We start from the raw sequence: 13,283 nt of genomic DNA, 5'->3' as shown, positions 1-13,283 counted from the left end.
GTCGCTGTAAAAACGCGATTTTTACAGAGACTGGGCTGTGTATAAACAAGGCTGGCTGGTTTAGTAATACCAAAAAGGTAAAAAAGTAACTGTGATGATGTGTACACAACTGCACAGTAGTATTTAGTACGTATGAAACATTCCTGTTCACACGGTTCAGCACTACATTTACAGCAGTCTCACGCTCCTCACTGCACTGTCATGTCGCTCGTCTCTGTCTACGCTTCGTCAACAACTCTCCACAAAGATGAAATAAATTGGTCAAAGAAGCTTTTACTCACATGCAAACTTATTCAAAGACATCTGATTCTTGCAGCTGTCAGATATTTCAAGAATTATGCGCAATATCAAGCGTAACTTCAGTTATTTAACACAAGCAAAACAGTGAAATGCTCTTTCGTTCCAGGTGATAAGTACAGTAAATGATTTGGCTATCGAAGAAAATAACAAATGACGACAATGTATGACCTACAACATAGTCGATAGTAGGAAATTATATCAATTCTAAGATCTGATTATGATTAAAACACTTCATTTATGGTCTCAAGGGTATAATATAAATATCTATAATTATTTTGATTTATTTTAGATTAAAAAAATATCATTTTAGTACACCATTTCTCCAAAATCTTCTAAAAATATATATCAACAACTAAAAATAGACTACATTTATCGCTCGGTAATGGGAATTTTCGGGCATGAGGACATAGTCTAGCTTCTGGACTGTTTTCTGTTGCAGTCGTGCGTGACAACCGGATCGGATAGACAGGACCAGTGTACAGATATTGTGTCGTCAGGATCGTGGCCAGGAAGTCGCGTAACGTTTACAACAAAAATGAAAAAAGTTTAGAAATTAGACTAACTGAGGTTCTGTGCAGTGCATAACACTCTTCGGTGGCCAACTCAACATACATCGAATTCGGAACATTAATCCAATGTGTTTTTAGTAAGCCTTAGCTAAATCTCCGTCATATAATGATTGAATATAATATAACGACTAAAGTCATCTGGAAATATTAAAACATTCTATGTTGGAATGTTTGAAACATGTAAAATTGCATCGCGCACTGCGTACCCTATGGGCCTATCGTTAACAAGATCTTAGTCATCTACTGTATTTCAGATCATACAAAGCAATAATGACGTAAGCACCAGCGCGCCGTTTGACCAAATTTACACGTTGCAGAGTTTTGTCGCGAGTAAACAGATCATTTTGCTATTATGTGACGTCATTAGACTTCCTAAATTTGAGAATGGGCCCATGGTGTAACCAATCAAAAGCGTGATGTTCGGGAGAAAAGATACAGATTTACAGTAGTTTGTTTTCAGTGAAGATATTGCATAATAACAGATGCTGAAATTCCGGACCAGCCTAAAAATAGTCTGAAAAGATAGAATAGCATACATTGGACAAGCACAATAGTCAAAATTCGATCAAAAGTCGCATGAAATTACAGAAGTAATGAAAATTTGAATCGCCGCATATTTTAAGGGGAAAAAATCTTGAAAAGTCAATACATGAATACGTAAATGAGTGAGTTAATGTCGGATTATTATGCGCCTCACACACTCAAGATTTCCGGTTGTATTGTTCGAAAGCATTTTACCTCGCAGTTTTATCTGACTGATCATTATTTTGAAGCCAGTTATTTAGCCAAAAATGGCATCATGTTTCAAGTTATATATCAGAAAAATTAAAATTTCATCATTGTTATTGTCCACAATCAAAGAAAAATGGATAACGTGATGACATCTTCGGCTAATGACTTTGCATATTCAAACTGTTACGGAACTGTTTTGCAAAAATTAGGGCCAGTCAAAATTTCACAATTTTCCTCAATCCTGTATCTGGTTTTGAGAAAATTTTCACTGCAGTGCTTATAAAATGTAACTCTTTCTTTTTAGACTACATTGACTGGCTCGGGATTCATTTTCATGTAAGCAGCATAGTGTTTGTAACGGAATTCCTGAGAAGAACTTGACTTTGGGAAATCGGAGGGATCACATCTTTAGAGATTATTATTTTCTTTTGAATGTCTGTTCAGTGACCTGACATATACTACGGACGCCGCCTACACTGCGGGAGAGTTCTTTATCACGAATATTGTGATGTCGAATGGGTGCGAATAATTATGTGGACGATCATTCACATATGAATGACGAACTGGCAGAAAAATAAATATTCCCTTCGTTATTGTTCGAAGCAGCTTATTTATACGTATATAATGACCGACGGATGATGTTTTCAAACTTATGTTTCCCTATGGGAATAGCTAAAAAAAAAAAAAAAAAAGTTAAATTGATATGTTCCTATAATACCCCATGATATCCACGATCTCGATGGGATTCATAATTATCTTAATTGCATGCCATACCGTCTGGTTCTTGTTTTGTTTTGTTTCCGGCAACTATACGGACAAGCTTGCCTGATGGTTGTGATCAGGAAAAAAATAGCCTGTATAAATGCTTGCACTACTATAGTATTATTTGAATATGTTAGTACACTGTAAAAACATCGGTGTTAGATTTAACACCACGGGTGTTAAATCTAACACCGATCAAACTTCAATAAAGGACCACACCCACAGGTGTTAAAAATGCACTGTGATGGTGTTGAAAAGTGTTCACCTGACACTTCGTGGTGTTAATTTGACACTGTACCTGGTGTTATTTTGACACTGTACTGGTGTTAATTCAAAAATGACACCACATGGTGTTGATTTGATATTTGTTGGTGTTAATATCAATGGTTTAACACCCGTCCAGCTTCAATAAGAGACCACACCAGCTGGTGTTACTTTGGTGTAAATTTATTTTCACATTTTTTCAAAAATCTAGTATTTTAATGTAAAATTCTTGATCGTCTTGTTTAAATTAAAAATCAACAAGAAGTGCAGTTACTAAGAAACTCGTTTAAAACAGTTTAAAATTTGGAAATAACACCCGTAGGTGTTAATTTAACACCATAAATGAGCACCGAAAATTTAACACCAGCTCGGTGTTCACTATTTAACACCGGACTTTTTGCAGTGTAAACACGGCCATTTATTTATCCATTTATCCGTCTATTTGTATCTTTTTTTTTATCATCCATCTCTGTATAATCATGGGCGTCACCAGGGGGGGTGCGTTGGGTGCGAACGCACCCCCCTTCAGATCCTTAAGAAAAAAAAAACCAACCGTTCAGTCTGCGAGCGATCTCAACGCCGGACGCTAAATAATCATTCTTTTCTATTTTATACTTTTATTTTACTTCAGGGACAAAAAAAAAAAAAAAGAAAATCGTTGGCAAAAACAATTCTCTCCCCTGGTTCTGGCAGCACTGCTTTTATACATATCTACTAGTATTCTATACAATGTTTACTATTTATCGACCGTACTGTACATCCGTACGGTACGGAGCACGTACACGTTTGCATGTACATGTGCTACTTACAAGTATGGGTCTATATACGTTACTTCTGACCAATCCATATTGCAAGCCCAAGTGCGAGCCTTAGCCTCATTAAAAAAAAAAAGATGGAGGGGCAAGCATATCATTGTGCCCACCCCTCCCCCCTCCATAATTCCAGAGACGAGAAGATTTTCTTACCTTTTTTTTGGGGGGGGACAGAAAAAAAAAGTTACCCCATAAAAATATTGGAGGGGCAAGCATATTATAATTTTGCCCCCCCCCCCCCATAATCAATAATTCCCGAAATGAGAAGATTTTCTTGCTTTTGAAAGAAAACAAAAATGTTGCCCCCATAAAGATAGTGGAAGGCAAGCGCATCATTTGCCCCACCACACATAATCATAAGATTTTCTTGCTTTGTTGTTAGAAATCTGTCCAATTATTTCACCCAAAAGCAGTGGCGTAACCACGGAGGGGGGGGGGGGTGCCCCCCCTAAAAAAAAATCCGCTGGTTAAAAAAAAAGACTTACCAAAATGGTAATTCGAGGGTTAGTAAACTGCTTTCAAATGAAAGGGTGATCAAGAAATAAGATATTTTTCTATGATTTCTTTTAACCATAATTAAATAGGTATATAGTGTGAAACATTGTTCAAAGAGCCCGGAGCTGACAAATAATTGTGATTCAACGTGATTCCTGATTGGCATTCTGCATATAAGCAGGATGTGCGCAGTGTACTCAGAACATCCGAACGGCAAAAAGAGTCGATGCAATGTTGCGCAATGTGATGTAGAATGTACACCTTTGTATACCTTACGCTTCGTTATATCAAAGCTAGATCATTGATTTTGCAGTGTTGCTTTACATACTAGTCTATATAGAAATGTCTTGCATTGCCAATAAAAAGACTTGACCTGGGCTAATTCCTAACTGTTCCATGCATATAGTACACACACACAAACAAACACGCACAATTAGGGGATGCTCTGAAGTGCAGATTTTGGACATCCTTCCCCCGCTTGGTCACTTCGACGTCACCTCGCTGGTCATACCTCCCCCAGTCATGAACATAAACCGACACCCTTGACTACCAGTAGCGGATCCAGGGGGAGGGGTGCACCGGGCGTCCCCCCCCCCTTAATTTCCAAAGCGAAAAAGTATAGCTTCAAACGGCAGTTTTTGGACTGTAAAATGTCAAAATTTTCAAGCTTGCTTGCTCCGCTCGCTCGCATTTAGTCGTAATGCCATTCTCCTGAAGTTGCTGCCAGTAATTGCCGGCAGTTGCGCCCGGTGCGCCCCCTTAATTTCCAAAGCGAAAAAATATAGATACAAACGGCAGTTTTTGGACTGTAAAATGTCACAATTTTCAAGCTCGCTCGCTCCGCTCGCTCACATTTGAATTCTCCTGATATTGCTGCTAGTGATTGTCAGCAGTTGCGCCCGGTGCGCCCCCCCCCCTTAATTTCGAAAGCAAAAAAAGATATAGCTTCAAACGGCAGTTTTTGGTCTGTAAAATGTCAAAATTTTCAAGCTCGCTCTCTTCGCTCGCTCGCATTGAATAGTTATGCAATTCACCTGATGTTGCTGCCAGTAATTGCCAGCAGTTGCGCCCGGTACGCCCCCTTATGATTTCCAAAGCGAAAAACTATGGCTAAGAACGGTAGTTTTGGGACTGTAAACTGTAAAATTTTCAAGCTCGCTCTCTTCGCTCGCTCGCATTGAATCGCTATGCAATTCACCTGATGTTGCTGCCAGTAATTGCCAGCAGTTGCGCCCGGTGCGCCCCCCCCCCCCCATTAATTTCCAAAGTGAAAAACTAAGGCTAAGAACGGCAGTTTTTGGCCTGTAAAATGTAAAAATTTCAAGCTCGCTCGCTCCGCTCGCTCGCATGTAATCGATGTTCTCCTGATATTGCTGCCAGTAATTGCCAGTAGTTGCGCCCGATGCGCCCCCTTAAATTCCAAAGCGAAAAAATATAGCTACAGTATACAAATGGCATTTTTTTTTTTTTACTGTAAAATGTCAAAATTTTCAAGCTCGCTCGCTGCGCTCGCTCGTATATATTGTTACGCCATTCTCCTGATGTTGCTGTCAGTAATTGCCGGCAGTTGCGCCCGGTGCGCCCCCTACCCCCCTTTATTTCCAAAGCGAAAAAATAAGGCTCCAAATGGCAGTTTTTGGACTGTAAAATGTCAAAATTTTCGAGCTCGCTCTCTTCGCTCGCTCGCATTTAATTGTTATGCCATTCATCTGATGTTCAGCTGCCAGTAATTACCAGCAGTTGCGCCCGGTGGGCCCCCCCCCCCCCCTTAATTTCCAAAGCAAAAAAAATATGGCTACAAACGGCAGTTTCTGGACTGCAAAATGTCAAAATTTTCGAGCTCGCTCGCTCCGCTCGCTCGCATGTATTGTTATGCCATTCTCCTGATATTGCTGCCAGTAATTTGTTGTTTCACACCGTCATTCCATAATCCATTTATGGGGGGGGGGGGAGGGGACAACCCCTCCCACAACCTCCCTCCTTGCTCGTTCCGCGTGCTCGGGCTCGGTCGCGTTCATGACATCAGTGTAAGTTTCCCTCAAAAAATAGTAAAAGTGTATAATATAGGGATTGAGAGTTTCGTATATTCCAAATGTTTGTCCACAAAAAATATCGTTACATTTACTGTCAAAACGCACCCCCCTTGAAAAAAAGCTGGTGACGCCCCTGATAATTCAGAAGATATGTACGCTCTTTTAAAAGACGTCAATTTCATCGTGTACGTGAGCCGGGCTTTGATGACTGTGATCTCAAGAAACGTCATGGTCACGTGACTGAGAGGAGTTGCCTGCCTCTAACCTATTATTGATGACGCCAGATGATTTGTCGAAAATTGAAATGGTCTCATCATTGAACAGATTTCACTTCTCTCCATCTCAGCTTTTTTTAAGGAGAATAATAACTTCTTTTAATTGACACATGAATAAAATAAATATCAATAATTAAATCAATCAATAGATCACAAACACCGCAATCTTATACGCACATTACGTATATTAAACTTAATACAAATGTATAATATCTGTGGCTATAAAAGGACCATTATTGGTTCAGGGATTGAGTGAATTCCTTTCTTCGACACTCATTGACTACTATGATTTTGAATTTAAGCAGCTCTTTCTTCTCGCAAAAGGTGCCTGTGCGCGTATACAAGAGTATTATTTTTCTCGTATAAATGAACTTGGTATCAGGCCTCTTCTGCATTTATTTCTTTCTCCGCCTTCTTCTCTCCCTCTTCTTCTCCATTCAAATATTATGTCCCTTTTTATCTCCATGATATGCAATGCACCCCTCCGTTACCTTCTACCCTTTCCCTATTCTAGTCCTATCAAATATCCGGAAATAAAGACATCATAGAGAAGCACGCATATAAGGCCTATAACTCTCATACCAAAACTTCGCAGGAGGGAGTGCACAACATGTATTCAGTGATGGTAAAAATGCCTGGAACATCGATATGATTATCATTCTTTTCACTTTCCACCAACGTTGATATATGAAGGTACCATGAGTGAACATCGGGTCGTTTTATAGAGTGCATAAAATATTCACACTACATTCAAGTTGCCTGAAAACCAGTAAAATCAAAAGAACAGAAAAGTGATGTTTCATGAGAATAGACTATTGAAAAAAGGGGGGAATTGTTGACACATTTCAAACGTTCACATTTGGCCACCGAATGGGAACAATTGGTTGCATCCACAATTTAAACATTCAAATCAGCTGTATAAAATGCGTACTTTCAGCTCACAGTCCTCTCCAAAGAATTAACGTAGTGGTTTGTGCGCTCACATAGATCTTGAAAATAATATATTGGGTCGACAATAATTTAGCAACCAAAACCCTTTGCCCTATAGGTCAGACGGTCATCCGCAAATTAGTGAATCATTAAAGTCGTCATCGCTATGCTATTGCAGTACAACCAGACAGAATTATGTACGGGGAGACGACATACATTTTTCTGTTATAACAGAAAACATTGTACAAGTATAAGTACGGTTTGCGTGTATAACTAGTACCAGTCACTATGGTACTAGTACTAGTCAATTGCCGGAAAATAATGTGATACCATGGCATTTCACCCTTATAACGGTATGACATGCTCACGTTGTCATTTTGCATATTGACCTTTCAAGAACTGTTTCCTGAAAAATTAGCGAAACTTCAAAATGTCATGTAACTTCCTTATTTTTTAACCAGATTTCGATCAAAATTTTACCATTGGACTCTAAATATTTTACTCTTTCAGTAAAGTTTCTTATTAGACTAACTTATATATCAATTGGACGGGATTTATTCATAGTATGGCTGCCCAAGAGACTAGCTTTGTGGTCTGGTCAGAGATTCTATTTGGCGCCCTCTCCTGGCGCTTGCGCCGAATTGCTCATACATACAGTAGTTAGTAGCTAGCTCGCTCTCAAGCTCAAAGCAATCTGAACAGATTGGATGAAAAAGGAAGGTGAACACTGCAAGAAAATTGATTATATTTGAGCTGTGCAAACATCAAAATGAGTCACCAGTTGTACAGGAACACTGTCCTTGGGAACAGTTTGCAAGAGAGCCTTGACGAATTAATTCAGGTAACAGTTGTTGTTTGCTGCATCCCTGCATGCTTATTTTGGAGCTGTCAGCGCACACCAATTAAAGACCCGGGGGGTGTTTCATAAAGCTGTTCGTAAAGTTACGAACAACTTACGAGCGACTTTAAGCTAGTTTGTGTAGTCACCGTATACTTAGTATTGTGTTTGCATGACTGTTCCTGCTACGCTCCAGATCAACAGGAGCCATGCCATGCCAGGATGCATGCAGGAAGTAGAGTAGCCCCGGAGACAGCGCCGCATGGCGCGGTCCTGGCGGCTTCCCCGCAGTTTCGCTTATGTGAGAATAACAAATAGCTCCCCCTATTCTGTGTGCTTGTGCAAGTGATTGTGAATTCTGTGAACATCGGTGAGCTGCTTATCAGTCCGGGAAACCCGCTCATGAGGACCGCCCCCGCGTACGAGGATGGTCCCTCCTCATGAGGACCTCCCCCCGCCTCATGAGGCCCCCCGGGGAACGCCTCATGAGGCCCCCCATTCACTTCTTATTCATCTCACATCTGACGTATAAATTGTCGCAACTTTGCACGGTGATTTTTTGTTACACACACATCACATGTCCACTATCCATGATGAAAAGAAGAAAAAATCCTGTCTGTTTTTTTTTTTTTAAATCAAGTTTTAATCACCCGATGCAGAGCGCCCATCAAAACACGGGCGCCAGCGCGTTCGCACAATGCAAGACTGCCGCACCTAGCGGCCTGATCCGACTAAATATTTTCGATGCTTTTTTCTGCGGCTCTCACCTCTCCGCGCACGAATCAGCCTCGTGAAGCTGAAGTCTGACATCTTTTTACACAAATTCGTAACGAGAAAAATTAAATCAGTACTAACCTGATCTTGTCCATATATTCCAAATTACTATTCCACACTGATAGAGTAGGTGGGTAGATGACATACTCCAGTTTGTTAGCAAAATAATCACTTTGTAGGTATGACGAGTTCACTTTCTTCGTCAATTCCGCCCACGATTCCGCCGCCCTCTTACCGTTTGGGCGCTTTCTCTGGAATCATCCCGCGACGCGACGTACGTCGCATCACATCACGCATCCAGCACATACCAGTCTGGTACTTAGTATGTGCTGGATGCGTGATGTGATGCGACGTACGTCGCGTCGCGGGATGATTCCAGAAAAAGCGCCCAAACGGCGGCATCGTGGGCGGAATTGACGAAGAAAGTGAACTCGTCATACCTACAAAGTGATTATTTTGCTAACAAACTGGAGTATGTCATCTACCCACCTACTCTATCAGTGTGGAATAGTAATTTGGAATATATGGACAAGATCAGGTTAGTACTGATTTAATTTTTCTCGTTACGAATTTGTGTAAAAAGATGTCAGACTTCAGCTTCACGAGGCTGATTCGTGCGCGGAGAGGTGAGAGCCGCAGAAAAAAAGCATCGAAAATATTTAGTCGGATCAGGCCGCTAGGTGCGGCAGTCTTGCATTGTGCGAACGCGCTGGCGCCCGTGTTTTGATGGGCGCTCTGCATCGGGTGATTAAAACTCGATTAAAAAAAAAAAAAACAGACAGGATTTTTTCTTCTTTTCATCATGGATAGTGGACATGTGTGTGTAACAAAAAATCACCGTGCAAAGTTGCGACAATTTATACGTCAGATGTGAGATGAATAAGAAGTGAATGGGGGGCCTCATGAGGCGTTCCCCGGGGGGCCTCATGAGGCGGGGGGAGGTCCTCATGAGGAGGGACCATCCTCGTACGCGGGGGCGGTCCTCATGAGCGGGTTTCCCGGACTGTTATAAGACATCATTTTGTGCATCACAAGCAATGAAATGCCTCAAACAGTCACCGATGATAGTCATTTAGGTTTCATCGACCCATGTAAGTATTCCTAGTAGTTTCTGTTGAAAAATTAAGGAAATACAGCGCCGCAAAGGCACCCGTTTGTTCAACATGAAGATCTGAATGGGAGCACGGCGCAGCCGCCACACAGCGTGTGGCGGCTGTCGCAGTTAGAAGTAGAGGTATAATTGTGATATAGTCCCCACCGCTGCGCCACCACACGTGCGTGTGCACCCGTTGGGTTTAGGGTTAGGGTATAGGGTTAGGTAGGGTTTTATTTAATTTAGTACGGACACGCAGCGGTGGGGACTATATCATGATTATGCCGAAGTAGACTAAGATTTAGTAAGAATCAGGATAGATCTAGACTCTAACTCTTGAGTCTTAATCATCTATTCTTGCTTATTATTATCATTATTATTATTATTACCTCCGCCAAGGGAGGAGGAGGTTATGTTTTCGTTACCGTTGGTTTGTTCGTTCGTTCGTTTGTTTGTCCGTGTGCAAAATAACTCAAAAAGTATTTAACGGATTGGGATGAAACTTGCAGGAAAGGTTGAGAATGACACAAGTAACAAACGATTAACTTTTGGTAATGATCCAAGAATTTTTTGGGAATTTATGAAGGATTTTTGATATTTTGGCAGGTAGGGTCAATGAACTTGGGAGTTCAGGCTGCGCGTATTTGAGGTTTGCCTGCACGCACTAAAGTGCGTTCTCTAGTTTCTGCTAGGGCGAGGCGCGCCGTGCAGCTGAGGGTTTATGACGGAACAAAGGCATCTATATTGGGAAATCGGGCGACTTTCAGCACCGATGCTGTGTGTACGTATGATATCTCTATGGAAGAACAAGATCAGTGGTGGAAATAAGCTGCATGCTTGGCGGAGGTCTGCGCTCTCAGAGTGCTTTTCTAGTATTACAATATATTATTATTATTATTATTATTATTATTATTATTGTTATTTTATTATTATCATTATTTTACTTAGACAGTATCTACTGCATGCATCTGTCAAACTTCAACTCCAAGTCAAACCTTAGCTGAATTATGATGATGCCCAGTAAGTCAAGACTTCAAGTTGTACAGGATCATTCAGCAGATCTAATCCTGAGCTACAGTAGGAAAGTTCAGTGTGAAGAATCCATGCAATATGGATTAACCTGCACTTTGAAAACCTACTCAAATAGGACATGGACTGTATTCTGTACTTGCATTGATTGTAACATGTTTCTGTATTTTACAGGCAAGGCTTATTACACCACAGTTGGCACTCACTGTACTGCTCAAGTTTGATAGAGCCATCAACGATGCATTAGCCAACAGACTCAAGAATAAGATCAGTTTTAAGGTAAGACTACAGTATATGGACCATTTACAATTTAAACAGTTAAATATACAGCTACGACATGTATTACTACACGCACTATACACAATGCTGTCACTTTCTGTACCAGAACACATTTTTTGACATGGATAGCGAACAGATGAATATCCTAGATCTGTATTATTATCCACTCAAAAAAGAAAAAAAAATATGGGTGTGTAGTCCATTTTTTATTACCATTTACCTTTAAATGTAATGATTATAACCTAAAATTTTCTGAGAAATGTCTTTACCTTGCCCAAATCTGGGATTTAAGTCAGTTGATAATGGTCGAAAGCAAGTCCAAATGTGTACAAAACCTGGGAATTCATTCACTGCAATCTCTCATTGTAATTGCTGACATGACTGGGATGATAATCAGAAATCTCAAAAGGTCATGAGACAGATTGCAAACTTGCAAACACTGTACTTCCAGTTACATACATGTAGTACAAGTGTGTGATACAATTTTCCATTAGTTTTGAGAAGCAACCATTTTGAAACTGCTTCAAAATGAATTTCCTGCAAGAAATTATGAATTTTTCCTCATAATGATGTTGCTTACACCTTGTTGAGTTCCTTGCCAAAGCAAACTAGATGCTTGTTGTATTGGTTTAACCGTAAACTATTGCTGAAATGGACTTTTCAGTGTCCTTGCTTCTGGCTAATTACAGTTACAAGCTGTACATGTACAAGAAAGGAATAGCTCAAGGTGAAGATATGTTTTTTTTTTTAATTAAGCAACAAAAAGAAGAGAGTTTTACTGGAACTTCACAAATGTGAGCAATTTGAACCTTTTTTGGTGCACAGATCTCAGGCAGACATGAGTCCACAATAAATGTTGCAAAAAGTGCAAAAATAGGCACGTCAGACATGTAAAAGAAATGGATTATGCAAGAGTGGTGAAGATTTCTATCTTATGTTTGTCTGTGTTTTGGGTACAACTTTGTGGACAGGGTCACCTCAACACATACAGATTCTGTGACAACGTGTGGACATTCGTACTGAATGACGTAGAGTTCCGTAATGGCGACTTTGTTACAGTTGACAAAGTGAAGATTGTGGCTGTTGATGGCAAGATATCGTCGGCTGCCCAGGACTGACGGGATGGCATGCAAGGATTGATCCATGGAAACCAGAGAAGTCTCTTGAACCGATGCCTAAATTAGTGAAAGACTGCACTTGTCTATGATGGAATACCAGGACAGATTTGCCTGAAACTCATCAATGATGTAGAATCTTGTGAATTATTGATGGAGACAATAATGATGTCTTGTTTTTAACAGCGGACTATTTAGAAGGTGATTCTACTCTAGCATAACTTGTGCAAGACGTGACAGGTATCTTCAGTAGAGAAATGGTACATGTATATCATATGCCAATGATTCACATTCAAACTATTTGAGGGTTTTTTTCCCCCATAAATATTTTTGTAAGGAACGTGTCCATCAAGAATTGTGGTGCTGAATTCAGTCAGAAATTGGACATGTCATATATACAATGTATATATCACTGTACTGCAAAAGAGCCGATAATTTGAAAGTTTGTTTGTTTGTTGTTGTTGTTGTTTTTGGGGGGTTATTGAAGGAAAAAAACATAAAAACCAATGTCTCATCCCTCATTTGTCTAGATATGCTATATACATAATTCTTGGTGCAGAATGTGACATAATAGGGTGGGAAAACATACATGTACAGTAGGTGATGAATTACAGCAAGTAGAATGAGATCAGACTGTTTCAAAAGATTATGCAGTTGATGCAGCTATACAGGTGAATCTGCAATTGAGTGTGGGGTTACAGGTGATATATAATATGCAAACAAAAATATGGAATATGTCTGGACAAAGAGGCATAATGAAAGTGCATACAATGTACCAAGTACTATAAGTATGACTACCATGGATATGCTATTTTGTTTATTGTTAGTGTAAACCATTACATCTTAGATTGAGCTCATCATGTGAAATGTCTAACATGGTTATGTCAGTGTTTCTCAGATCAGAAGAATGACAGCTGTACAAGGGGTCACAGATGACTGTATTTTTACCCTGTATGTCTGTCATATGTGTTCCAGATTTGAAA

At 40.1% G+C, this 13,283-nt stretch overlaps 2 protein-coding genes across 2 annotated transcripts in view; one reads left to right on the top strand and one right to left on the bottom strand.

The window, feature by feature from the left end:
* Positions 1-428, bottom strand: part of LOC139730601 (uncharacterized) — a 34,688-nt gene extending 34,260 nt beyond the window's left edge. Inside the window, exon 1 of the mRNA XM_071641457.1 lies at positions 282-428. The gene's annotated coding sequence lies outside the window, so the exon portion shown is untranslated. The remainder of the gene's footprint in view (positions 1-281) is intronic.
* A 7,445-nt stretch (positions 429-7,873) lies between these two features.
* Positions 7,874-13,074, top strand: LOC139730567 (transcription initiation factor IIA subunit 2-like). Its single transcript, XM_071641419.1, has 3 exons — positions 7,874-8,013; positions 11,081-11,185; positions 12,157-13,074. Exons 1-3 carry the CDS (start codon positions 7,942-7,944, stop codon positions 12,301-12,303), a joined length of 324 nt encoding a protein of 107 aa, XP_071497520.1. The 5' UTR covers positions 7,874-7,941; the 3' UTR covers positions 12,304-13,074.
* The last annotated feature ends 209 nt before the right edge of the window (positions 13,075-13,283 follow it).

Source organism: Diadema antillarum, unplaced genomic scaffold (genome assembly GCF_040938485.1).
Source record: "Diadema antillarum isolate AM-2024a unplaced genomic scaffold, OU_Dant_1.0 seq00000321_RagTag, whole genome shotgun sequence".
In the NCBI taxonomy this organism is placed as follows: domain Eukaryota; kingdom Metazoa; phylum Echinodermata; class Echinoidea; order Diadematoida; family Diadematidae; genus Diadema; species Diadema antillarum.
Note: the sequence above shows the minus strand (reverse complement) of the source record. Positions and strands in the feature narration are given on the sequence as shown.

Coding starts and splice junctions, on each gene's coding strand:
- LOC139730567 (XM_071641419.1), top strand. CDS start 7,942: ATGAGTCACCAGTTGTACAGGAACACTGTCCTTGGGAACAGTTTGCAA. Junction 8,014..11,080: donor GCCTTGACGAATTAATTCAG/GTAACAGTTGTT, acceptor TGTATTTTACAG/GCAAGGCTTATTACACCACA. Junction 11,186..12,156: donor AGAATAAGATCAGTTTTAAG/GTAAGACTACAG, acceptor CTTTGTGGACAG/GGTCACCTCAACACATACAG.